Here is a 22,032-nt window from a genome sequence, read left to right as displayed (position 1 = left end):
TTTTGAGCATTACCTTACTAGCATGTGAGATGAGTGCAATTGTGTAGTAGTTTGAGCATTCTTTGGCATTGCCATTCTTAGGGATTTGAATGAAAACTGACATTTTCAGGTCCTGTGGCCACTGCTGAGTTTTCCAAATTTGCTGGCATATTGAGTGCAACACTTTGACAGCATCATCCTTTAGGATTTGAAATAGCTCAACTGGAATTCCATCACCTCCCCTAGCTTTGTTAATAATGACACTTCCTATGGCCCACTTGACTTCACATTTTAGAATGTCTGGCTTTAGGTGAGTGAACACACCATTGTGATTATCGGGGTCATGAAGATCTTTTTTGCACAGTTCTGTGTATTCTTGCCACCTCTTCTTTGTATCTTCTGCTTCTGTTAGGTCTATATCATTTTTGTCTCTTATTGTCCCCATCTTTGCATGAAATGTTCCCTTGGTATCTCTAATTTTCTTGAAGAGATCTCTAGTCTTTCCCATTCTATTGTTTTCCTCTGATTCTTTGCACTGATCACTAAGGAAGGCTTTCTTATCTTTCCTTGCTATTCTTTGAAACTCTGCATTCAAATGAGTATATCTTTCCTTTTCTTCTTTTCACTTTTCTTCTTTTCACAGCTATTTGTAAGGCCTCCTCAGAGAGCTGTTTTGCTTTATTGCATTTCTTTTTTGGGGGGATGGTCTTGATCCCTGTCTACTGTATGTCACGAATTTCCATCCATAGTTCATCAGGCACTCTGTTTATCAGATCAAGTCCCTTAAATCTATTTCTCACTTACACTGCATAATCGTTAGGGATTTTATTTTTAGGTCATACTTGAATGGTCTAATGGTTTTCCCTACTTTCTTCAATTAAGTCTGAATTTGGCAATAAGGCGTTCAGGAGCTCAGCCACAGTCAGCTCCCGGTCTTGTTTTTGCTGATTGTATAAAGCTTCTCTATCTTTGGCTGCAAAGAACACAATCAATCTGGTTTCGGTTTTGATCATCTGGTGATGTCCATGTGTAGAGTCTTCTCTTGTGTTGTTGAAAGAGGGTGTTTTCTATGACCAGTGCATTCTTTTGACGAAACTCTATTAGCCTTTGTCCTTCTTCATTCTGTACTCCAAGGCCTCATTTGCCTGTTACACCACCTGTTTCTTGACTTCCTACTTTCACATTCCCACCCACTATAATGAAAAGGACATCTTTTTTGGGTATTGGAAGGTCTTGTAGGTCTTCATAGAACTGTTCAGCTTTCGCTTCTTCAGCATTCCGGGTCGGGGCATAGACTTGGATTACTGTGATATTGAATGGTTTGCCTTGGAAACAAACAGAGATCATTCTTTCGTTTTTGAGACTGCATCCAAGTACTGCATTTCAGACTCTTATGTTGACTCTGATGGCTACTCCATTTATTCTAAGGGATTCTTACCCACAGTAGTAGATATAATGGTTATCTGAGTGGAATTCACCCATTCCAGTCCATTTTAATTAGCTGATTCCTAAAATGTCTACCTTCACTCTTGCCATCTCCTGTTTGACTGCTTCCAATTTGCCTTGATTCATGGACCTAACATTCCAGGTTCCTATGCAATAATGCTCTTTGCAGCATCGGACCTTGCGTCCATCACCAGTCACATCCACAATTGGGCATTTATTTTGTTTTGGCTCCGTCCATTCATTCTTTCTGGAGCTATTTCTCCATGATCTCCCTAGCATATTGGGCACCTACCCACCTGGTGAGTTCATCTTTCAGTGTCTTATTTTTTTCCTTTTCATAGTTTTATTATATATCTGTATCAAAACATGTTTTTGTTACCAAATCCAGAGGCATATGTTTTTTGTTCCAGTTTCATTCTATTGCAAATAATTGCACAATGAACAGTTTTGTACATGTCTCCTAAGGTGTATATGTGAGAGTTTCTATTGGTCACATGTTTGGGAGTGGAATCCTTGCATTACTTTTATTGGGAATGTGCATTTAAAGTTTATTAAATGTTGGGGAAATTATTTTACTAATAATTTAAAGGTAACTCTTTTGACATAATCTCATATCCTTATTAATTACTGGTATTTTAAGTCTATTTAGTTTGTGCCAATGGACATGAAATATGAGATAACTTTCATATGTCATTTGTACTTTTCTGATCACACATGATTCTGAGCTTTCCTTCACATTTTGAGGGAACACACAGTTTTTTCCCTTTTCTTCTGGATTTCCTTTTCACATAAATTGTTCTCTTTTTATATTTCTTGCCTAAATTTACTGTATTTTCGCAAAATAATTGTGGACAATACCAATTTCCTACACAGGAACCTGTGTGTGTGTGTGTTGTGTACTGAGAGCAGTTTTATGAGAACAAAGTTTACATATTAAAACAAAATTCAGTAAAATATTTTGGCAGATCATAGGGTTTTCTTTGTAATGTAAACTAATGCAGTTTTAAAAATCAAGACTAAAATGTTAGCTTTCCTATATTGGGTTGGCCAAAAAGTTCATTCGAGATTTTCTGTAATGGGAACAAATGGTTTGGCCAGGCCCAATATTGTGTACTGAAAGAGGCTAGCATATTTTATTTTTTCTCTCTTTCCTTGGACAGCACATAGTGCACTTTTCCACATTTCTTTATTACTTTACTTTGATCATTCTAAACTGACAGTCATGTTTATAGACTTACATAGAAGAGACAAATGGCATCATTTAAGTGAACTGTTAACTGTTAAGAACATTTTGTTTACCGTTTTTATGAGAAAACAGTAACTCCTTTTAAGTCTTACAACTCTTAACCACCTTTCCAATCATCCCAATATGTTCTGTCCTTCCATTCACTAGCAATTTACTCAGTATTGAGGGCTATGACTTTTCTTGATTTTTTCATAGTATTCCATAAAACATAGGGATGTGTTCAAATAATTTTTTCCAGCAATAAAACCCTCTGAAATAATGGTTTTATAATGAGAAATTGTATTTTTACTTTGCCTATTTTTAGACACCTTATAGACTAAATTGCCTATTTTGCCCCCACAGTATCTCACAAACTAGGGAAAGGGCATATTTTCTTTACTTTCTTTTACAAAAACAACTTGAGGCACAAAGCAGTTTTCATGATTTTACTCACACAGAACAGATAAGGGAACTGAGAATAAGATCAGTTCAAAGATTTCTTTCTAGGAAATCTTTAGTGACCTCCCTCTAGTTACCTTTTGATGACTATGCTACTTTCATTTTATGTCTTATTTAATCCAGGGGGTCCTTGAAGCCACATGCCCTGGTAAACTTAAGCCATTCTTTTCGAATGGCATTTTATTCAAAACATTTTAACTATAAGCTAGGTATAACCATTTCATGAAGCTCATCATTTTTGCATGACCAAGGAGACATTAGCCAGATTTTAAAGAAATAAAACTGTTAAACAGAGCCCTTAAATTATTATAAATGTCAACATATACATGTTCACTCAGCCTTGATATTAATTAACATCTACAATTGCCTGTGGAAAGCTTCAGGTAAAATTTCACATTTGTGTGCACGGTTTCATTTGTCCTCACAATTCATAATTTGAGAAATGTGTTTTATATAATGTGTATTATAAGAATTTCCACAGCCTGCACCTCTGTTTTCTAGTAGGTAGTTAATATTAAAAAAAAAGACTCATGAAATTTTCTCTACTGTTACTAAGCAGATACCAAGCACAGAGTTATACTTAAAACTTCTGACTTGTAAACATGAGCTCAGTTTTCTGCTCTATATAATGTTGTTGTTTAGTAGCTAGGTCATATCTGACTCTTGCAACCCCATGGACTGTAGCCTGCCAGGCTCCTCTGTCCATGGGATTTCCCAGGAAAGATTCTATATTATATAACAATATAATTTAAGCTGTATTGAAATTACCTTGAATCTGGCTTATTATGCCAAATTCATTTAGATTTTGGAGTTACAATTTTAATCGACTTTCTCTTTCTGTATAGAATGTTGAGAACCTTGGGTTCTAACTAAAAATATTTCCTAAATTGTTTGCTCTGTCCCTCTCTTATTCTCTTCCCTCAAATCTACTTGACATCTTTACATAAACTGATCCACTTATAAGCCTTTTCATTTTTATATATATATATACATATCCCCTTCATTTTGGATTTCCTTTCATTTAAGTCACCACAGAGCATTGAGTAGAGTTCTCTGTGCTACAGAGTAGGTTCTCAATAGTTATCTGTTTTATATATAGTAGTGTATATATATAAATCCAAGTCCTCCAATTCATCCCACCACCTCCTTCCCCTCTTCTTGATATCCACATGTTTGCTCTCTCTATGTCTCTATTTCTGCTTTGCAAATAGCTTCATCTATACCATTTTTCTAGATTCCACATATATGCATTAATATATGATATTTGCTTTTTCTTTCTGACTTCCTTCACTCTGTATGACAATCTCTAAGTCCATCCATATCTCTGCAAATGTCACAATTTCATTCCTTTTTATGGCTGAATAATATTCAACTATATATATATATATATATGCCACATCTCTTAAAAATTAATTTATTTTTAATTGAAGGATAATTGCTTTATATAATTAATTTTGATGTTTTCTGTCAAACATCAACAAGAATCAGCCATAGGTACACCCATGTCCCCTCCCTACTGACCCTCCCTTCCATTTCACTCCCCATTGTGCCACATCTTTATTCATTATTCTGTTGATGGGCATTTAGGTTACTTCCACGTCCTGGATATTGTGCTGCAATGAACATTGGAGTGCATGTATCTTTTTGAATTATGGTTTTCACCAAGTATATGCCCAAGAGAGAAATAACTAGATCACCTATTTTTAGCTTTTTAATAGACTCCCATACTGTTCTCCATAGTGTTTGTATCAATTTACATTCCCACCAACAATGTAGGAGGGTTCCTTTCCTCTCCACACACTCTCTAGAATTTATTATTTGCAGACTTTTTGATGATGGCCATTTTAACCAGTGTGAGGTGGTACCTAATTGTGGTTTTGATGTTCATTTCTCTAATAATTAGTGATATTGAACTTCTTTCTATGTGCCTTTTGGACACCTATATGTCTTCTTGGAGAAATGTCTGTTTAGGTCTTCCCCAATTTTTGAGTTTTTAAAATATTCTAGGGATTTATATATTTTAGATATTAATCCCTTGTTAGTTGCTTAATTTGCAAATATTTTACCCATTCTGAAGGTTGTCTTGTTTATGGTTTCCTTTGCTTTGCAAAAGTTTTTGAGTTTAATTAGACCCCATTTGTTTATTTTAGTTTTTATTTTCATTAGTTTAGGAGGTAGATTAAAAAAGATATTGCTGTGATTTTATGTCAAAGTGTGTTCTCCCTAAGTTTTCCTTTAAGAGTTTTATGGTATCTGGCCTTACATTTAGGCCATTAATCCATTTTGAGTTTACTTTTGTGTATGGTGTTAGGGAGTGTTCTAATTTTATTCTTTTACATGTAGCTCTTCAGTTTTCACAGCACCACTTATTGAAGACACTTGTCTTTTATCCATTGTATATTGTTGCCTCCTTTGCTGTAGATTAGGTGACCATGGATAGATATATGGGTTTATCTCTGTGTTTTCTATCCTCTTCCTTGATCTGTATTTCTGTTTTTGTTCCTGTACCATATGGTCTTGATTACTGTAGCTATCTAGTATAGTCTCAAGTCATAAATTGAATTTTATTTTTTAAATTTCTTTTGATTCTGAACATAATTTTTTCTTTGGAGGAGCATTTTAGCTATTAGTATAATAAACAAAACAATAGAGATCCATTTCATATTTTTAAAAGATATTGAACACATTAAAATTTTATTGGGAACTTATTAGTAGAGACAGATGAGTCTACTTTTGTGCTAAGTTCAGGTAATAACAATGGCTATTACTTTTTAATGAAATGAGACAGATGTGAGCAAAATTTAGTCATATTTGTTATTATAGATATGAGCACTGAAGAAAGTTAGTTCATCTAAATAAGTGGATAAAATGAAGGAGTTTCCTTCAATTTATTATTCAATTATTTGATATTCTTTTGCAGAGTCAGGAAACTGATAGGGACTATGAGTCAATATTAATGTTTTTTAACCTTCTTCAATATTTCATAGTGATTTTGGGCACAGTGACTTAGGACAGGATTGGTTGAGAGCCATGTGCTTAGCATCCGACTTTCCCAATCAGATATTGCTTTTCTTTTCACCATAGTGCTACCTGTAGTGGTTTGTGTCAAATGAATAGTTCAATGTCAGGACCATGATAAGTTGTTGATATGTAGCCTTTATTGCACAGAAATCTATGACCATGTTACTTTAAGTCTTATAATCATATAATTACTGGAAAGAAGTAAAACTAATTATTCCTAAGTACATTTGGATAATGTTAACTATGGAGGTGCCCTAGTAGCTAACTAATTTAATTTGTTGGCCAGGATTTTACTCAGAATGCAGCATCATTAGTGCATATAGCTGCTAAGCTGGTGTGAGTTTTCAGTTGGTTTAAAGACTTGTTCCCCAACCTGTATAATTATTAATGATTTAGAAGGGTATTTTATTTTTTATTTTTTTAAAAATTTTTTAAAATTTTATATTTTTAAACTTTACATAATTGTATTAGTTTTGCAAACATCAAAATGAATCCGCCACAGGTATACATGTGCTCCCCATCCCGAACCCTCCTCCCTCCTCCCTCCCTACACCATCCCTCTGGGTCGTCCCAGTGCTCCAGCCCCAAGCATCCAGTATCGTGCATTGAACCTGGCCATAGCCATTTTTGCATTTTCTTTTTAAAATTCCAGCACTTATTGAGATAATAAATTCTGTGATAATAAAATAATTTAGAATCTTTCATTCATTAGTTCTACTTGGTAATTATGAATATTGACTATTTAATATTTCATTAATTTCATGTATATTAAATAGTATTAACAGATAGCAAGTAGATAATAAGGAAATGATTAATAAAATATAATTCCTATCTTCACATACAACTTTATTTTTGTTTGAATATGCTTAAACTTTCTTTTATAATCAGAAACTTCAAAGGGACCCTCATGCTTCATAATGTATTATTCTTTTTATTTTCTAGATGATTTATATACTTTTTAGTCATTCTAAAATTTTGTGTCCAAAAAAAAAAAATAAAATAAAATAAAAAATAAAATTTTGTGTCAATATCTAAGAAAATGGTCATAATCTACATACTTTAAACAAACAAACAAAAAAAAAAACTCTTGGTAGAATCATACAAAGTATTGTATTATCAGTGATTAGATTTTGACAAGTATTGTTTATAAAAGATACACAGGGAAATACACAATTATATCTGAATTGTTTACAAGCTCAGGAAATATATAAAAAATTAGGTTGCTGATTCTTAGTATCCAAGAAGATATTATTTAGAGCTACTTAGATGGCCAATGTAGTGATTCTTCTTGTGCTTACTACATACTGTTTGCACTTCTATTGTAATACTTTATACATTCTGCTTGGTATTTGCAGTTTGTTTACCCTTTGTCCAACATTGTGTTTTAGGCATACTGGGGAATACAAAGATCTTAAATATAAATCTTGACTCTAGGCATTTGTTTGGAATGTTATCTACCCAGATAAGAGAAAGGGAATTTATGTTTAGTTGTCAGGACTCACTGTGCCTGGGACTCATCAGAACTATTTGAGATTCCCTTCAATTATTTATATGTTAAATATCAGCAACTGACATTACACTCACCAAGAAGAGAGGATGATAGAACTGAAAATTGAGGTTTAAGGAGCCTATTGGAAAACGGATTGGGAAGTTGGAGAAAGGAGTAATGTGTTTGTAACTGGTACAAAAATCAGCTGTATATCTATCTGTGTATTTATTAATTTCTTAGTACTAGAAAAATGTAAATAAATAAATTAATAGATATTGATTTATTATAAGGAATTGACTTGATTATGGAAGCTGACAGGTCAGTTTATCTTAATCAATCTTAATCAGCTTAAGATTGTAGTCAGCAAGTTGGAGACCCAAAAGAGCTGATGGTATAGTTCTAATCCAAAGGCCTTGCAGGCGTTGAGACCCAAGAAGAGTCAATATTTCAGTTTGAGTCTGAAGTCAGGGAAAAAAGATAGTGTCCCAGCTTGATGGCAGTCAGGCAAGGGAAATTCCCTCTTGTTTGGGGAAGTGTCAGCATTCTGTTTATTCAGGCTTTCAGCTGATTAGAAGAGGTCCACCCACATTATAGAACTTCCCTGGTGGCTCAATCAGTAAAGAAACCACCTGTAATGCAGGAGATAGCCTGCAATATAGGACACCAGGGTTCGGTCCCTGGGTTGGGAAGTTCCCCTGGAGAAGGAAATGGCAACCCACTCCAGTATTCTTACCTGGAAAATCCCATGGACAGAGGAGCCTGGCAGACTACAATCCATGGGATCACAAAGAATTGGACATGACTGAGCGTCTAAACCACAACCACCCACATTAGGGAGGACAATCTATTAGTCTATTGATTTAAATGTTAAACTCATTCAAAAATATGCTCACAGAAACACCCAAAACAATACTTGACCAAATAGCTAGGTATCCTGTAGCCCATTTAAATTGACACAGAAATTTACCACTATACATACACAAAAAAGAGGGGAAAGGAAATGGTATATTAGATTTACAGAAAACTGCACGTAAATTTTCTATTTATAAATTTTTAAAAATTCATTGTAAGTATAAACTTGGAAATTTGTTCAGCCACTCCATATTATATATTAAGAAACAGATACAAACAAGTAAATGACTTGTTCAAGATAATACAGTTCATTAACCATAAAACCTGAACTAGAATCAAAACCTTATAATTTCAGCATTCTTTCTAAGGATACAGTGGTACAATTCCCCCTTATCACATGTGTGCATGACATGTAAGCTATAAAGTTCAAACTAAATTTCAAAATGGTATTGGTGAATATATTCTTTATACATTACTATTACAGAAACATTTACCCCTGTACAAAGTAGAGATTCTGAATCAGAGATCTCAAAGTACTTTGTGCACAGTTATTACTGAGATATGTGACAATTTGGAGTTACTTCAAAACATGCCTTTTGCGCATCCTCTCATACAAACTTTTGAACAAAGAAAATAGACCTTTAACACTGCCTGTGAGAGTAAAGAGCATGATAAGGAAATGTTTATACAGGCATGGAGCCAGAATAGACTATTCATTTTCAAATTTTGGTTCGTGAGAGAAGACATGTCTTCCTACCTATGAGCTTAGAAAAACACTGTTCTCTTCTTTCAGGTGTAGACTTAAAATACTGTTAATACATCCTTTAGTGTTTTTTAGCCTTAGGTAACCAACACGTTATGTTTCTGAAATTGTTCAGGTTTTCAAACAAATATCTCTATAAAGACAGTCACATTTTCAGACATTTTGTAAAGAATAACTATAAATGTGCATGAGGAGACTGGTGACAAGGTACTTTTTCTTAATGAACTACTTTCAAATTTTCCATAAGAACACCAAAATAGATCATAATGAATTCCTTGTTACAAATTCTCCTAGGACAAAATGTCACATTTTTAGAAGTGGGCTGCCAGGAAATAATATCTGACAGAGGGTGGGGTGAGTGAAATTTAGAAACAAGTGTTTTTAAACACTTTGCTTTTGTTCACTTGCTTGGACTTAAAAGCCAAAGCTACTATACTTCAGTTAGGAAAGAGCTGGGTTAGATATTTGCAAGTCCAGGCGGGAAGGCTGGGAGTTTGCAAATCTAGCAGCTGGAGTCTGTTGTGGTGGCTGCTTTCCTGTGCTAAGCTGATTTACTTGTTTAAGGTCTGACCTCATCATCCTGTCGGTATGGGGTCCCACCTACACTGTTAGCTGCCGCTTTCTGCTTCAGCTGGAAAGCTGGAAGTATTCGCAGTGTATCACAAACAGTGGGGGAGGGGGGAACAAGAAAGACTGCTCTCGACACTTGTGCTTTTGTTAGTCCTACAGAAGAGGCAGAGAAACAAGAGATAACAAAGGCTGTTTCCTTTCTGTGAGAGAAGGCTTTCGTCTTTCCTCCTGCAACAATGTCAGTGTCTGGCAAGAAAGAGTTTGATGTAAAACAGATCCTAAGGCTACGCTGGAGATGGTTTAGTCATCCTTCTCAAGGCTCACCCAACACTGGAAACTGCCTTCAGCAGGAAGGATATGAGCATAGAGAGACCCCGGTTCAGGGCAGATTGAAGAACCACTCTTGGGACAGAAATGGACTGAAAAAAAGCAACAGTCCTGTCCACCACAGCATACTACTACCAGAGCCAGAATTGGCCCCTGCCCATCAAAGAGCCCTTCAGAACTGGCACTCAGGAAAACTGATAGAACATCTTCGAGCAAATGAAGATACTCCTAAAGCAGTTTCATGGAATTTGTTCAAAGAAGCTTATAAGAAACACCCACACGATGTGGAGATGATGGCTGATGACAATACAGAAGATTCTACAGCAGGGTAGGAGTTTTTGAACACATAACAAAGTCATAGCTTAGATTAACTTATCCTCTAAAGTGCTCATTTAGTGTTTAAATAAAAGTTATAATAATTTCTGAATTTGTATTCAGCCAATCAGGGTGTTCAAGTAATCCCCTTATCTAAGTCTATAAAAGAATATAGTCATAGTACATACTTTTGGTAATTAAGGGGAACTATGCTTTAGAGTTGTGAGTTTAGTTTCTCTATTCCATTCTGATTCTGTTAAGAATTCTGTTTCAGTTTTTAGAGATTAGCAATTATTATAATTGTTACTTTTCTGTATATATCCTCTGTGGCTTGAATGTTCAGATTGTTGTGTTTCTTTCTTTCTTTGTAAAATTGTGATGAATTACCTAGAACTCTTTCTGACTTTGTCAGACCAGCTCTGACTGCTCAGCACATCCTTGTCTATTCCTTAGTACATAGTTGCCATACTGATGCTTGATAAATATTATCTTTATGTGAGAGTATGGAAAAGTTTCTTTTGGCATTTGAGATTTATTTCAAGTAGTATTAGGTTCCATAGCTAGTTTGCATTTATGAAAATATTTTACATAAAACAAGTAATGAAATGCTGCTTATGGCAGTGAGATCTTAAAGTAGGAAATGGAACATATCAACTATTTTAAAATATTAAAATATAATAAGAAATGATAAAGTATTGTGTAAGTATAGCTCATAAAATCTTTGACCTCATTTTTATTTTTGTGTCTACCAGTATTGTTTGATTCTATTTTATATTTTGTTTTTTTGGCCACAAGGCATGTGGGATCTTAGCTCCCAGACCAGGGATCAAATCCACACATCCTGCATTGAAAGGTGGAGTCTTAACCACTGGATCACCAGGGAAATCCCACACCAGTATTGTTTGAGTAGAAGAAAAGTATGTTCCCTCCTCTAATGCTGTCTGGCATAATTTAATCTAGTGTATTTTAACTTTATTTTCCTTTTTTCATTATCAGATTTTATTTCCTCAACATGTAGACACAACTAATGATTTTGATAATGTAATTACAGTGTAAAAGGCTATAGTAGAAAACGTATTTTTGAAATGGCTTAAATTTTATAGCAGTTTAACATGAAGGTATGCTAATTTATTTAGAAATCTAGATATTTTGTATACTGTCTATAAATGTGGGCTTCCCCTGTGGTTCAGATGGTAAAGAATCTGCTTGCAATGCAGGGGACCCAGGTTTGATCCCTGGATTGGGAAGATCCCCTGGAGAAGGGCATGGCTACCCACTGCAGTATTCTTGCCTGGAGAATTCCATGGACAGAGGAGCCTGGTGGACTATGGTCTATGGCGTCATAAGCGTAGATGAGAAAGACTGGCAAATTTGCTTCTAGATAAGTTTTTTCAGTACATCTACCTTGACAGTTCCGTGCTTCCATGATTTCTAAGTATAATGAATAGAAAAAACAACATAATAATATTATGACAAAAGGCAAAGCAACTGTGCAAAATGATGTTTTACAGGAACTCAGGCTTTCTATATGAAATGTAAATAATGAAATGTAAATAACTGTGGGGATTACAGGTTGTATTTAGTACAAATACTTAGACTTTGAAAATAATATGTAGTCCATACTTTAGATGAAGGGGGTTTTCAAATTATCTCTCCTTATCATGAACAGCAATTTTAAAAACTTCTAAATTTGGAAGTTAATATTAAATACATCTGACTGTTCTGTGGGCTACCCTTATAGCTCAGTCGGTAATCTGCCTGCAATGCAGGAGACCTGGATTTGATTCCTGGGTAGGGAAGATCCCCTAGAGAAGGAAATAGCAATCCACTCCATTATTCTTGCCTGGAAAATCCTATGGACAGAGGAGCCTGGAGGGCTACAGTCCATGGGGTCGCAAGAGTCAGATACGACTTAGTGACTGTTATAGGGAAATTAAATTATCCACTGTGAATTCCCGACAAAATTTTTTTGAGGATCCTTAAATTGATTTTCCAGCATGAGAATATATTTATTAAGTTAAGTTAGATGCTAAATGAAAATGATAGATAAAATGTCAAATATAAAGTGTCAGCAAGTAATATTTTAAAAATATATTTCTCCTTTTATTCTTTACAGTGTTCATATTCTAAAAACCATCCATTAAATATTCTATGGTTACAGTGTAAAGTTAATATTTTATTAAAATAAATACAGGAAGTGGTTTTATAGATGTGCCAAGAATATTTTAAGCTGAAGAGAAGAGGTAAATTGAGCACTTAATTAATTGAAAATGATGGTTTATTAATCTATAATTACCCATTCTGAATTATTTCATCTTGGGTAAAAAAAGTTTGATAAGGAACTTTCTTATTTACCACTTCTCTAATGCCTCTTTTTAAGCAAAATTGGGGAGCAGGAGGAAAAGATCCTGCAAAGTTGGCAGCAACCTACTATCCCCTCAGTAGAACTCTTGTGGTTAAATAACAAACAAAAACGGCAGTGTGGAGAACACAAGGTGAGTTCTAACACTTGGGCAAAAGTAAGGGTTCTTAAGTCAACCTGCTTTCTACAAATATTGCAGGGAATAGAGAATGGACTAATTTACTAAAATATAATATAGTTGAATAACCTATAATTAAAAACAGATAGTAAAGCCAAGATATTAAAGTTATATTAGTACATTGGCTAGGGGATTTTAAAACTCAAATACATTCTATGTAATTGAATTTTAAGTTTGTATTTCATTTAGGAGCAGCTCTGTATCATGGTCCCACACTGTGAGTATGCACGTATCAGTATGCCTGTCATCAGAGGCCTAGGCTCAATTACCATCTCCTTTTTGCCCTCAGTTCAGTCAGTTCAGTTGCTCAGTCATGTATGACTCTTTTTGCCCTAGTTATGTACTAACTCTGCATCTTTGCTTCCCATAATAAGCTTGCTTGATGTCCTTTCTTTTCTTATATCATCCTTAGAATTCAAAAAATTAAACTATTTTGACAGTGTATTATGATCATGATTTTATATGACAGAATATTGTTATACAGTTATATATATATATATAAACTGCTCATACAGAGATGATTGTGTAAGTACCCAGGAGTATAAAGTTGTTCAACTGCATTTGCTGAGACAAATGTGGTTATCTCTTCATTGTGCTTGAGAACATGGAATAAAATCCTGATGATCTGTGTATGGGCCCAGAACAACATGCCCTAGTACGAAGCTGAAGATTCACAAGGATGTTTAGTTTTAAGGAATTGACAGCAATCGGGATCCTACCCTCACCCTATATGTTTTTGTGTAATTTGTTATTTGTATGATCTATGATTTTGTGTATCTTTGGCAGTATTACTCTGTTAGACAAGCAACAAAATTCCCTCCATTTTACACCTTTTGGATTTTCAAGTGAGGTGTGCCTAAGGAACAACAAGAAAGATGTCACTATAAAATGTGATATCCTGAAGAAAGGGGGATTGAATGAATAAGACTTAGAATTCATTAATAATTCATTCCACAAATATTGAGCACCATTGTGTGTCAGGTATACTTCTACATACTGGAGATAAATCAGGATCAAAACAGAGAATATGTTTTCATAGAGTATACATTCTAATAAGGAGAGAAATAATAAAAACAAACCAAATGTAGTACTTTAGTAGTTGTAAGTAGTATGAGGAAAAAATAATTAGAAGGAAGAGAGAGAAGAAAGGATCCTACTTCAGATAGGGAAGGCCTTTCTGATGAGGTAACATTTGAGCAGAGATCTAAATGAAGTGAAAGGGCAGTCATGAGGATGTCTGACAGAAGTCAAAGCAAGTGAGAGGTTACTGCTGCTGTGCCACATGGGAGTCCATAACCTCCATTCATATTTTTACTTATTCAAATCAATACCACATTTCCTCACACAATCCACTGATTAATGTTTCAAACATTCTCAACTTAAGTGGTGAAATAAAAAATATGCCCTGCCTGCTGCTTATTACAGTGACTTTAAGATCACATGCATATCCTCATGGCCACAGAGGTGACTTTCCAGTCATCCTTTAACCATGGTGCCATTTTGTCCTCTGGGGATCTGGCTATTCAGCCAGTAGACTATATGCTTCAGGTACAGAGGTCCCATGCCCTTTGTGAAAATGGACACATGATGGTTTATTTGTTTTCTTCACAAAACAATCCAGATAGGTCCAAACTAAATGCATTATGTGTCTTCATCCTCAACACAAATCCACCTGTAATATGAAATATGCTTGGGGAATATTTATGCATAAGAGAAATCTTAAATAATGAAGCTTACTGTAATATCTTTTCTCATAAAGTAGGAAGTAAGGTATGTGAGTATTTACAGGGAGCACTTTTCAGAAAGACAGAACGGCAATTTCAAGAGCCTTGAAATGGAGTGTTCTTCATATGTTCAAACACAAGAAGGCTAGTGCAGCTGGAGGAGGGCTTTCAAATGGGAGGTTAATAGCAGATAGCTTTGAAAAAACAACAATAACACAGCGTTAAAAATAATAAGCGTCTTTTATAGACATTTACTATGTGCCAAGCACTAAATACATATATTTTCTCATGTTCCCAAGAAAATTTTTGAATGCAAAGAATGTTCACGTCTTTCTCTTGGGTACTATTTTATTGCATATCTGTTGTTGTTGCTTATCTTCTTTCAAGACAATATTATGTGGCTTTATAAAGTTCAGAGTTAGGCTTGCTTTACTTAATTTTACACTGCACTGCTGAGTAGAAACTGTTACTTCAAAGGAAAGAATAAGGAACAAACTACAATTTTATTGTTGTTTATATAAAGTTTAAGATTAAATCCCTTTGTCTATGGGTTAAAATGTACAAAACTACACAAGTTATTCAATTGCTTTATTGAACTAACAGCATTTTTAGAGCATGTTAACACATAATTTAAATATAGTGCAATGTTTCCTAATATTCCTAATTTCTAATGGAACTTGTGTTGGTTGATTTTGAATCCTTGCTAGGCACAGCCCGTTTACTGAGAGTGAGGCACCATGGTCTTCATAACTCATTCTTAGCAGTGTGGTATTGTGCATATATTTAAGTTAACATTAGTTAAAATGTATTTAATATTTGAGAAATTTGGGGCTCCTTTCTATCTAGGGATCTGGCAATATGTTAAGACCATGTTTCTTTAACTATTATGATTACACACCTATAGTTGTTATTTCTGATATTTGAAAGACAAGAATCAGTTTCCTTCTGCATTTGGAAATTTAAATAAAGAACTCAAAGTATCTGGTGCTACTTAATATGTGATTTCAAGAGCAACATACTGATTATATTGACCTGCTACACATTGCCTAAATGTTCAGACATTTAATACTTTTAGACTTAATTTTTTAAACTTGTATATCTCCTTTCTGACTTTCATTAAGACATTGACCCCTTAATACTTTTTTGGGGTCGATGTCTTAATACTAATAATATTTTTTTCTTCTTTCCTATGACCTTATAATTAAAAATAGTTTCAATGCTATATATATATATATATATATACACACACATACACACACACATACACATGTGTACACAAATATGTAATGTGTATGCGTGTATGAAAAGGAAAAGTGTTAGTCACTGTTGTGCCCAACTCTTTGTAACCCCATGGACTGTAGCCTACCAGGCTCCTCCGTCCAAGGAATTCTCCAGAGAAGAATACTGGAGTGGGTTGCCATTCCCTTCTCCAGGGGATCTCCCTGACCCAGGGATTGAATCCGGGTTTCCTGCACTGCAGGTAGATTCTGTACTGTCTGAGCCACCAAGGAATCCCTGTTTACATGTATGTTATTGACATATATGTATAATATACACATGCACATATAGGCAAACATATATACATATATACATGTATGTGTATATGTATATCAGTGTGAAATTCTGACATTTGAAGGAGATAAAAACTAAAACCAAGGTGAAGGATTGGGAAACATTGAGTCCTTAATAAAGAAACATAAGTCAGTGCTCTATAAGCTGAACCTGAAACATCATGTTCCATAAAGTAGAAAATCCTCAAAAAAAATAGTCATGGGATTATGTTGAAGGGACACAGGAGCCAACTGAAAAAGCTCTCAATGGCCAAAGCTGGAACAATTTTAACAAACAAAAAAAGCATTATAAACCTAAGTGGTAATAAACATTCATAAATCTGTATTGATATCGATCAATAACTAAATAAATTAATTAGAGAAAAAACAAATCTCTTACGCAGAAGAATTCCAAGTGATTTGTGTACATACTCTTCCTCAAGGAGGTGGAGCTGAATACTGTGCCTTACGTGTGGGCTGCACATAGTGATAGCTTTTTTTTTTTTTTTTTTTTTGAATATTCAACAAGTTTTAATAAAACAGGGAAACACTGGGATACAATAATAACTGCAAATTCCATAATATCATATTTCTATTCAGTGTGATTTTTTTAGTTCTTTTTTAAATATAAATTTATTTATTTTAATTGGAGGTTAATTACTTTACAATATTGTATTGGTTTTGCCATACATCAACATGCATCTGCCACAGGTATACACGTGTTCCCCCATCCTGAACCCCCCTCCCTCCTCCCTCCCCATACCATCCCTTTGGATCGTCCCAGTGCACCAGCCCCAAGCAACCAGTATCATGCATCGAACTTGGACTGGTGATTCATTTCATATATGATATTATACATGTTTCAATGTCATTCTCCCAAATCATCCCACCCTCTCCCTCTCCCACAGAGTCCAAAAGACCGTTCTATACTTCTGTGTCTCTTTTGCTGTCTCGCATACAGGGTTATCGTTACCATCTTTCTAAATTCCGTATATATGCGTTAGTATACTGTATTGGTGTTTTTCTTTCTGGCTTACTTCACTCTGTATAACAGGCTCCAGTTTCAGCTTTTAAAAAAGTGAATATGGTCTGGAAGCGTTGTAGGGGAAGAATGCATTTACAGTGAAGAAACCTGAAGAATACTTGTCTCAGCCAGGTAATCTAGGTTAACATGAAAACTGCTTAGTCATGTTGACAATATATACACTTGGTATGATGTGGTGAGAATGGCACTTAACTTCTGTCCTCTACCTCCAAAAACTCATCATTCCCATCCCAATCTAATCATGAGAATAACATTAGACAGACCCAAAAGAGAGGACCTTTAAAAAAAAAAAAATACCTGGTCTTTAGTACTTAAACTGTCAATGTCACCATAAACAAGGAAAGTCTGAGAAACAGAAACAACCAAGAGTAGCTTAGGAAGACATGGTGAATAAATGTGATATGGAACACAAAAAAGGACTTTAGATAAAAACTGAGGCAATATGAATAAAGAATGGACTTTAGATAATAATGATGTATGAAAATTTGTTAATTAATTGTAACAAATGTTCAGACTAGTGTAAGATGTTAATAATAGGGGAAATTTGGTGTGTGCTTTATATCATTATACTATCACATTGTTTTTTAAAAATGTACAATATTTTAGGAAAGGATATCCTGTAAGGTAAGGGAGTTAGAGAAGGTGAGGTTCAGAAAAAGAATGAGACCAGCACTTTACAGGAACAGATCACCCTTAATGAGGTGAGAAGGGGCAGCAGTCAGATTAGCGAGGTGCTACACTTAACCATGGAGAAGGCAACGGCACCCCACTCCAGTACTCTTGCCTGGAAAACCCCATGGATGGAGGAGCCTGGTAGGCTGCAGTCCGTGGGGTCGTGAAGAGTCGGACACGACTGAGCGACTTCACTTTCACTTTTCACTTTTCACTTTTCATACATTGGAGAAGGAAATGGCAACTCACTCCAGTGTTCTTGCCTGGAGAATCCCAGGGACGGGGGAGCCTGGTGGACTGCCATCTATGGGGTTGCACAGAGTTGAACACGACTGAAGCGACTTACCGGCAGCAGCAGCACTTACCCAAGAAAAGAGTAAGTATATATAGGCATGTATGTGGAAAGTTACTGTCTTAAGGGGGCCTGTTCTTCTCCAAGGTTGTCCAGAGTAGTTATCTCTTAAACAGCTGGGGCAAGGAATTTTGGAGATCAGCCAGAGTCTGGACTGGCTGGGAGCTGGACATAATCAACCTTAATGTTCATTTCTTTTTGGGGGGCGGGTTGAGAGAGTTCTTTGTTTTCTGTAGAATGGTGGGGAAGACCTGGAGGGGAGTTTTAACTCCAGGCTATTTGGAGCCCATGTAACTTTCCTTCATATCCAATAAATAGATTTCATAAATGAATACTAGGAGACCACCCAATTATAAGAATTTAATACGTGTTGTTATTTGTTTTGCTTATTTTTGTTCTTTGGCAACTGATTAGAAGGATATCAAATCAGAATCAGTGGGCTGTTATTAAGTTGGTGCAAAAGTAACAGCAGTTTTGGACCCTGAATTTTAAATCATTATAACTAGGCTCAGATGCATCTTTATTAATCAAAATAGGAATCATTACAATCAACATATTTTTTCAATAAGAAATGTTCATGTATTCCTGTAGCAAAAAAAAAAAAAAAAAAAAATCCATGCTTTGAAATTTGGTGAACTCTTGGAAAGCATTTTCTATGTCCTGCTGGTTGTGGAAGCATTTTACCTGCAAAAAAGTTGTCAAGATGCTTGAAGAAATGGTAGTCAATTAATGAGAGATCAGATGAATATGGCAGATGAGGTACATGAACACACATGTCATGGAGAAGAATTGGACCCTTTCTGTGGACCAGTGCCAGCTGCAGGTGTTACAGTTTTTGGTGCATCTCACCAATTTTCTCAGCGTACCTCTCAGATGTAATAGTTTCACTGGGATTCAGAAAGCTGTAGTGAATCAGGTGGGCAGCAGACCACCAAACAGTGACCATAATCTTTTTTTTGGTTCAAGTTTGGCTGGGAAGTGCTTTGGAGCTTCTTCTCAGTCCAGCCATTGAGCTGATTATTGCTGGGTTTTGTATAAAATCCACTTTTGGGCGCACATCACAATCTGATCGAGAAATGGTTCATTGTTGTGTAGAATAAGAGAAGATGACACTTCAAAATGACAGTTTTTTTTTATTTGCAGTCAGCTCAGGATGCACCCACTTTTTGATCTTTTTCACCTTTCCAATTTCCTTCAAATGCCAAATGACTGTAGAATGATCAACATTGAGTTCTTGGGCAACTTCTTGTGTAGTTGTAAGAGGATCAGCTTCAATGATGTTCTCAGTTGGTCATCGTCAACTTCTGATGGCCGACCAATGTGTTCCTCACCTTCAGGGCTTTGGTCTCCTTTGCAAAACTTCTTGAACCACCACTGAACTGTACATTCATTAGCAGTTCCTGAGCCAAATGCGTTGTTGATGTTGCAAGTTGTCTCCACAGCTTTATGACCCATTTTGAATTAGAATAAGAAAAATGTTTGAATTTGCTTTTTCCTGACATCATTTCAATAGTATAAAATGCATACAAAGTAAACAGAAAGTAATAATTCATTAGCAAAACCATAAAGCAAGAAATGTGCATAAAATGATGTATAACATAACCACAGTCATTTAAGAATGTATTCCAGTATCAAATGGCAAAGTTCAACAGTGCAAAACTAAAATTACTTTTGCACCAACATAATACCTCTTCTAAAGCCTCTTGATGAAAGTGAAAGTGGAGAAGCTTTTAAGGTTAATTAGGTCCCATTTGTTTATTTTTGATTTTATTTCCAATATTCTGGGAGGTGGGTCATAGAGGATCCTGCTGTGATGTATGTCAGAGAGTGTTTTGCCTATGTTCTCCTCTAGGAGTTTTATAGTTTCTGGTCTTACGTTTAGATCTTTAATCCATTTTGAGTTTATTTTGTGTATGGTGTTTTCTAACACCACTTTCTAGTGGTCTAGTTTCATTCTTTTACAAGTGGTTGACCAGATTTCCCAGCACCACTTGTTAAAGAGATTGTCTTTAACCCATTGTATATTCTTGCCTCCTTTGTCAAAGATAAGGTGTCCATATGTGCGTGGATTTATCTCTGGGCTTTCTATTTTATTCCATTGATCTATATTTTTGTCTTTGTGCCAGTACCATACTGTCTTGACAACTGTGGCTTTGTAGTAGAGCCTGAAGTCAGGTAGGTTGATTCCTCCAGTTCCATTCTTCTTTCTCAAGATCGCTTTGGCTATTTGAGGTTTTTTGTTTTTCCATACAAATTGTGAAATTATTTGTTCTAGCTCTGTGAAGAATACTGTTGGTAGCTTGATAGGGATTGCATTGAATCTATAAATTGCTTTGGGTAGTATACTCATTTTCACTATATTGATTCTTCCAATCCATGAACATGGTATATTTCTCCATCTATTAGTGTCCTCTTTGATTTCTTTCACCAGTGTTTTATAGTTTTCTATATATAGGTCTTTAGTTTCTTTAGGTAGATATATTCCTAAGTATTTTATTCTTTCCGTTGCAATGGTGAATGGAATTGTTTCCTTAATTTCTCTCTCTGTTTTCTCATTATTAGTGTATAGGAATGCAAGGGATTTCTGTGTGTTGATTTTATATCCTGCAACTTTACTATAGTCATTGATTATTTCTAGTAATTTTCTGGTGGAATCTTTAGGGTTTTCTATGTAGAGGATCATGTCATCTGCAAACAGTGAGAGTTTTACTTCCTCTTTTCCAATTTGGATTCCTTTTATTTCTTTTTCTGCTCTGATTGCTGTGGCCAAAACTTCCAAAACTATGTTGAATAGTAATGGTGAAAGTGGGCACCTTGTCTTGTTCCTGACTTTAGAGGAAATGCTTCAATTTTTCACCATTGAGGATAATGTTTGCTGTGGGTTTGTCATATATAGCTTTTATTATGTTGAGGTATGTTCCTTCTATTCCTGCTTTCTGGAGAGTTTTTATCATAAATGGATGTTGAATTTTGTCAAAGGCTTTCTCTGCATCTATTGAGATAATCATATGGTTTTTATTTTCAATTTGTTAATGTGGTGTATTACATTGATTGATTTTATGGATATTGAAGAATCCTTGCATCCCTGGGATAAAGCCCACTTGGTCATGGTGTATGATCTTTTTAATGTGTTGTTGGATTCTGATTGCTAGAATTTTGTTAAGGATTTTTGCATCTATGTTCATCAGTGATATTGGCCTGTAGTTTTCTTTTTTTGTGGCATCTTTGTCAGTTTTTGGTAAACAAATGGGACCTAATTAACCTTAAAAGCTTCTGCACATCAAAGGAAACTATTAGCAAGGTGAAAAGACAGCCTTCAGAATGGGAGAAAATAATTGCAAATGAAGCAACTGACAAACAACTAATCTCAAAAATATACAAGCAACTCCTACAGCTCAACTCCAGAAAAATAAATGACCCAATCAAAAAATGGGCCAAAGAACTAAATAGACATTTCTCCAAAGAAGACATACAGATGGCTAACAAACACAGGAAAAGATGCTCAACATCACTCATTATCAGAGAAATGCAAATCAAAACCACTATGAGGTACCATTTCACACCAGTCAGAATGGCTGCGATCCAAAAGTCTACAAATAATAAATGCTGGAGAGGGTGTGGAGAAAAGGGAACCCTCTTACACTGTTGGTGGGAATGCAAACTAGTACAGCCACTATGGAGAACAGTGTGGAGATTCCTTAAA

The 22,032-nt window shown here is 35.2% G+C and overlaps 1 protein-coding gene across 2 annotated transcripts in view; it reads left to right on the top strand.

Moving 5' to 3' along the window:
* Window positions 1-9,889: 9,889 nt before the first annotated feature.
* The window catches only part of KLHL4 (kelch like family member 4), a 107,737-nt gene continuing 95,594 nt past the window's right edge, over window positions 9,890-22,032 (top strand). For both annotated transcript variants that reach the window (XM_070366909.1, XM_005910702.3), the window contains exon 1: window positions 9,890-10,459. In XM_070366909.1, coding sequence (XP_070223010.1) covers window positions 10,041-10,459 — 419 coding nt within the window. In that variant the 5' untranslated portion in view covers window positions 9,890-10,040. The remainder of the gene's footprint in view (window positions 10,460-22,032) is intronic.

Source organism: Bos mutus, unplaced genomic scaffold (assembly GCF_027580195.1).
Source record: "Bos mutus isolate GX-2022 unplaced genomic scaffold, NWIPB_WYAK_1.1 CTG255, whole genome shotgun sequence".
In the NCBI taxonomy this organism is placed as follows: Eukaryota; Metazoa; Chordata; class Mammalia; order Artiodactyla; family Bovidae; genus Bos; species Bos mutus.
The sequence above is the reverse complement of the archived record's forward strand: the minus strand, read 5'-3'. Positions and strand labels throughout refer to the sequence as shown.